The sequence below is a fragment of the Silene latifolia genome, chromosome X (genome assembly GCF_048544455.1).
Source record: "Silene latifolia isolate original U9 population chromosome X, ASM4854445v1, whole genome shotgun sequence".
Taxonomy (NCBI): domain Eukaryota; kingdom Viridiplantae; phylum Streptophyta; class Magnoliopsida; order Caryophyllales; family Caryophyllaceae; genus Silene; species Silene latifolia.
In genome coordinates, this window is record NC_133537.1 from 94,596,924 (window position 1) to 94,603,218 (window position 6,295).

At 35.7% G+C, this 6,295-nt stretch overlaps 1 protein-coding gene across 1 annotated transcript; it reads left to right on the top strand.

Moving 5' to 3' along the window:
- The first annotated feature begins 3,726 nt into the window (after window positions 1-3,726).
- LOC141617882 (uncharacterized) lies at window positions 3,727-4,251 on the top strand. The gene is made up of 2 exons (XM_074435015.1): window positions 3,727-4,038; window positions 4,156-4,251. The coding sequence occupies exons 1-2, from the start codon at window positions 3,727-3,729 to the stop codon at window positions 4,249-4,251; spliced, it is 408 nt and encodes a 135-aa protein (XP_074291116.1).
- The last annotated feature ends 2,044 nt before the right edge of the window (window positions 4,252-6,295 follow it).

The window sequence follows — 6,295 nt, forward strand, 5'->3', positions numbered from 1 at the left end:
TCCACATCTATGGAGGTCGATGAGGCCTCAAGAGAGGAAGATGATGATGATGATGATACGATGGGGGAGGATTAGCAAACTTTGGAGGCTCCTACATTCCTACACCTCCCTTATGGTTTGTCTACTTCTCTTTTTTTTTTTTTTTTTTTATCTTGATCATTTATTTTGTGGAGTCCTAGCAACATTGGAGGACTAACACCTTGGCTTCATTAAGGTGTTCTTTATCTTTGTTCCCAACTTGTAAAATCCAAAATGACAATCTTTAAGTTTCATGCATTGCATTCCATGTGCATAAACTCCCCCGAAATTCATGACATTAGAAATAATGTCTATTTTGGTTTGGGGAAGTCCATACATATGCATTGAGACCTAATTTAAATTATGCTCTCCGCCAGAACAAAAACACATGCATCATGTAGTGTAGCCTAATATAGTTTGCATTTAGTTTAGAAATCATGCATATTCATTGCATAATTTCCTATCGTATTGGCCATTGAGGACAATGCCATAATAGTGTGGGGATGGGAAATTCTAACTTGACTTTTATTCAAAATCCAAAAAAATCAAAAATTTCGAAAAATCCAAAAAATTTGAAAAATTGAAAAATCCAAAAACAAGTTCATTTCCTTTGTAGTGTAGACTTGTATATATTGTGTTTGTTCATCCTTGTTCACATTGATTGACTACTCCACATACGAGACATGAGGATATTGAAGATCGCATGGTATGATCTTTCCAATCTCCTTTTTCCGGTTTATTTTGATGACTATGTGGCTTTATTTTGATTGATGCGGTATAAACAATGTGAATTTAGGACTTGCATTTACATTATTTGGCATATTAGTTAGTAGAAGCATATGCATTAGGATGTATAAATGTTAGTTGCATCATGGCATATAGTTGCATTTAGGAAAAATTTTGTGAAACCGTCTATTTGGGAAGCTTGACAAGTGTATATAGGCCCTAGTAGGTGCTTTTTCTTCTTAAGACTTTGCTTGTTAGAATACTTGTAAGACACCCTAGGATGTGTCATGCTATTGTCCTTTGACCCATGGATTAAGGCCTAGTCAAGAGTACCTTGTGGTGTGATAACTCCTTGGCTACCGTTTATTCCAAGGCGACCCTTAAAACCATGCAACCATCATCCATATTCTACCACATTTTGTCATCAAAAAGGGAATGGGCACAAAAATCGTTCAAATTTGAGTTCAAGTATTGAAATGAAAAGTCAAAAAGTTTGCAAATGCATCAAAAAAAAAAAAGACGAGTAACAAAAATGAAAACTCCTATGCTTCAAATATAAGGCACCCTCGTTACTAATTGGGGTGACTTTGAAAATGTTTAAAAGAAAATCCAAAAGTTGAAAGTTGTCAAGTAAATGCAAAACATCAAAAGAAATGGCAAAGAAATGTTTTCAAAATGTCAAATGCCACAAGAAATTGGGGGGAAAAACAACAACAAAAGCAAACTCCCATATGAAATTCAAAATCTATTGATCCCTTTTTCATCGAATCCACTTTTGTGCATGGTAGAAAGGGGACGACCCTTCTTCTTGTCTAGACAAGAAGGGGAATTCCATGATCCTCTAGTGTTTCTAACACCATAGGGAGTCTACCCTTGACGAAAGCATTTAACGATTGAGGACAAAGGTACCCTAGCTTGACACAACTTGGAGGTGATTTATTGGTATCCTTCTAGGCTTAGTAGTTTGAAGAAACAATATCTATGATGGAGTGTGTACCCTTAAATTGCTTCCCTTTTAGATAATTTCCGCCACTTAGATGAGGAAAGTGGCTATTCTTTTGTAGATGCATCCATTACCTTCTTTTGTGTGCTTAATGATTGGATGTATCGCCATTTTGGCAAGCCCAACCTTGCCTTGCAAGAAGGCATCCTACCTCATGGTTGTCTTGTTGTGAGTTGAAGGGGCGGAGTGAGACCCACTAATTGTCTCATATCAGTTATATTACTAGGATAGTTTAAATAAAGGTATAGTTTTAGTCACCTCTTTACTCGGGACGAGTAAAGGTTCAGTTTGGGGATATTTGATGTGACTCATAATTGCGCACATTTAGTCCCCTAATTGAGCCTATTTTGCATACTACTATAACATTCTAGAGCCATTTTATCCGTCAAATGCTTTCTATTTTGCTTTCCTAGTGCATTTCGTATGTTTTGTAGGAAGGAAGATAATTAGGCGGAAATTCCCGTCTCCCGTGCATATTCGGAAGCTTTTTGATGATATTGGATGGACTGGTATGAAGAGGAGGCAAGAATGATGACCAAGGATGTAGGAATAAAGAGTATATAGAAATATCATAGGCTTAAAAGCAAGGATGACAAGAAGGAAGACATTGCAAGAAGAAATTCCTCGAAACCCAAACCAAGAGTTGCTCCTTTGGCTATGAAAGTATTCTAGATGAAACAGCGTCAAAAAATCAAGTGGTCTAGGCTTTTGAATCACTCCAATAGGAGTCCGGATGAGGAAATGACGTCCGTTTTACAATCCGAGCTCAAATAGACAAGCTGTCCGCCAAGACGCTCGTCCCGAGACCAATCCGCTCGTCCCAAGCTGCAGTGCCATTTTCAGAATAGTCTGCTCGTGGATATGCGCATCCCGAGCTCAGGATTAGCATCCCAGTCCTAGGATATGCGCATCTCCTTGGAGAGGAGCACTTCCTCAACTCAACACTTAGCATTGTTATTTACTAATCTACCCTTACTTAACCTAATGATGTACCACTATATATACTCCATTTGTAATAATCAAAGGATCAAGTTTCCTTAGATTAAATCAAGTTCTCTTAGATTAGATTAAGCCTTCAATAGGAGTAGATTAGAATAGATTACTCTTTAATCTTTCCACAAATCACACATTAATCTTTCCTTAATTATTGGTCAAGTTTATTATTAGGTAATTCAAGTTTATTATTAGGTAATTGAAGATTATTGGGTTATTATTGGAGAATTGACAACTATTCATCAATCAATCAAGTTCTCTTCTTTTATTCTTTGCTTTATTATTTGGAATCATCTCCATAGGTATAATCTCTTTACCCAATAACATCACTTTCATTTATTCATCATGTTTTGCTTTGTTAGTATGATTGACAACCTTATTAACATGTTAAACTTGATCATGAGTGAGTAGTTTCCTTAGTTAGGATTAGTGGGGAATTAGGGAAACAAACATGGGGAATGATTCATGCTTAATCTAATATGTTTTCATAATTAATTTGCTTGCTTGTTGTGATTTCAACTTATGCACATGTTATGTTTGATGAAATGCGAGCCTATGAATCTTGCATTTTTTACCCATTGATCCCTCTCCCCCTTTACCGAACACAAGGTCTAGTGCCGATATAAGAATGCTTACGAAGATTACCATAGAAATTCTATGATCGTTAAGAACTTCTTAATTTTTGCTATGGATCCTTCCTTGCAAAGGCAATGCATCAAATTCCACACCGCTCATGAGGTATTCTCAAGGCTTTCTACAATGTTTTCTCAAGCCCCGAGAATACTTCAATATGATGCCGCTGTCCGTTTCTTTGAGGCAAACCTCAAGGAAGGACAATCTGTGAGTTCTCACGTACTTAAAATGATTGAGTACTGGAAACTCTAGATGGGCTATGATGTAGGATCCCATAGTAGTTTAGTGTGGACCGAGTGCTCCACTCCCTCTCATCGGTCAAGGGAGTTACCCAATTTAGGGTAAATTACAATATGGCCAACATGAATAAAAGTCTTCATGAACTCCATTCTCTGCTTGTGCAAGCAGAGAAGGACATGGGAGTGAGTGGGAGTACTAGGAAAGATGTCATTGACATCAATGTGAAGGGTAAGAGGAAGTTTAAGAGGGATGTTGGTAAGAAGCCCGTACAGGTTGAGGGCAAAGGTAAGGCTATTGCAAATAGCTCTACCAAGCCTAAACTTAAGAAGGGAAATCCTTTTAAGGACACTTGTAATTATTGTATAAACAAGGGACATTGGAAGCGTAATTGCCCCAAATATCTGGATGACATCAAAGCTGGCATTGTGAAGCCAACATGTAATTTCTCAACCGAATCTTTTATGATAGACATAAATTACACTTTTACTACAACTTGGGTATTAGATACTAGTTGTGGTTCTCACCTATGTAATCATTTGTAGGGCCTAAAAAGCGTTAAGAAGCTAAGCAAGGGTGAAGTGGATCTGCGAATGGGTAACGGGTCTAAAGTAGCCGCCGGTAGGAACATATGTACTTAATTTAGCTTCGGGATTGAAGTTGTTTATAAATAACTGTTATTTTGTACCAACATTGTCTAGGAATATAATATTAGTCTCTGTGTTAGACACGGAAGGTTTTTGTTTTAAAATTAAAGACAAATGTTGTACTTTTTCTCTTAATGAGATTGTATATAGCCAAGCTATTTCAATTAATGGTATTTATATTCTAGACACTTCCAACGATGTTTATAATTTAGATAATAAAAGACTCAAAACAGGTGATCCCGATCAATCTTATTTATGGCATTGTCGATTAGGACATATTAACGAGAAACGCATTAAGAGACTAGTGTCAAACGGTATCATTAAACCTTTTGATTACGAATCATTTGGCATATACGAATCTTGTCTTCTTGGCAAGATGACTCGTGCACCTTTTCTAGGAACAGGATCTCGAGCTAGTGAGTTGTTGGGTTTAATACATACCGACGTATGTGGTCCATGTACTACCACTGCTAGAGGCAATTATGATTACTTCATTACTTTCACTGATGACATGAGTAGATATGGGTTTGTCTACTTAATAAGGTATAAAAGTGAAGCTTTTGACAAGTTCAAGATGTTTCAGAATGAAGTAGAAGACCAATTAAATAAGAAGATTAAAACATTACGATCAGATCGTGGTAGGGAATATTTAAGTAATGACTTTAAAGATCACCTTAAAGACTGTGGTATTGTATCTCAGTTAACTCCTCCTGGCACACCACAATTGAATGGTGTGGCTGAAAGGAGGAATCGAACTTTATTAAAAATGGCCCGATCAATGATGAGTCTAACTGAGTTACCAAAGTCATTTTGGGGATTTGCCATTTTATCTGCTATTGTTGGAATATGTGTCCTCCGACAATAATGCGATCACGACTGTTGATCATGATGATCACATGTTTAAGTCTCATTAAAATGAATACAATTGGGAAGTAATATTGTTACTGTCAACTGGTTAACATATATCGGTAATGATTGGCTAACTAGAGTTTGACATTACTGTCGTGTGACGGTGGTGATCAGTTGACCCCCTAGGTCATACCTAAAGGGCAATACTCTTAATTGATTATTTAATTAATCGTATAATGTTGCGAGTTAATTAAATTACTTGAAAATTGACGGACGATTTTGGAAGCAAAATTTACGTATCAAATTGAAATGTGATTAAATGAGATACGGTCTGAGTAATTAAATTGTATAATTACTCGGATGAAATAAATTGTTTAATGTAACAATTAAATTTGAATGAATTGTTATAAATACAATCTGTTGTGATTTATAAATGGTAAAATATTTTGGCACAGGTAATTATGAAATTACTAAGTCGATTTTTGTATGTGACGTATTTTTATCAATACGTTGATTTTTAATATGTTAAAAATTACATAACAAATATATGTGACATATGACATGTTACATATAGACAATTGACAAAAAATAATATGGACACCATATTATGTTTGTACCGAAATATTGGGGTGTTAGGTTAATAATTGTGTTGATTAATTTATTAACTAAACATAATCATTACCTAATTGTCTAGCCATGCATGCCTATGGACTTTGTTTAGAACAACAACTTCATGCATTGGCTCCCCAAAAACCCCCTCCTCTTACCCGGTTTTGAGAAGGCAAAAGCCATCATGGCTTTTGTTTTATTTTTACCAAATAATATACAAAAGTGTTGTAGATTATTTTCATTCCATTCCATCATAAAATAAGAGATTTTTAGTGAGATAAAAACTCTCTTCTCCTCCCTCTCAAAACCGAAAATATTCAAAGTGTTAACAATATTTTTGGTTCAATTTTCTCATAGATTAATATTATACTAGTATTGTAATATTAATTAGATTAAGTGAAAGCCTTGGGTATTAAGCTTAGGGAGAGATCTTTCTCTTAGATCTTTGTTCTTCCATTGGAATAGCTCAAGAACAAGAAGAGATAGGTGATCTCTCTTGTGCCCTAATAGCCGAAATCCATTTTGTAAGGACATGATTTCTCCTCTATTTATATTGATGTTTGCATGCATAAAATCCGTT

Bases quoted from the DNA above. Each gene is read 5' to 3' on its own strand.
- LOC141617882 (XM_074435015.1), top strand. From the start codon at position 3,727: ATGGCCAACATGAATAAAAGTCTTCATGAACTCCATTCTCTGCTTGTG. The intron at 4,039-4,155 runs GTGAAGCCAACA...AATCATTTGTAG, and splicing joins ATGACATCAAAGCTGGCATT to GGCCTAAAAAGCGTTAAGAA.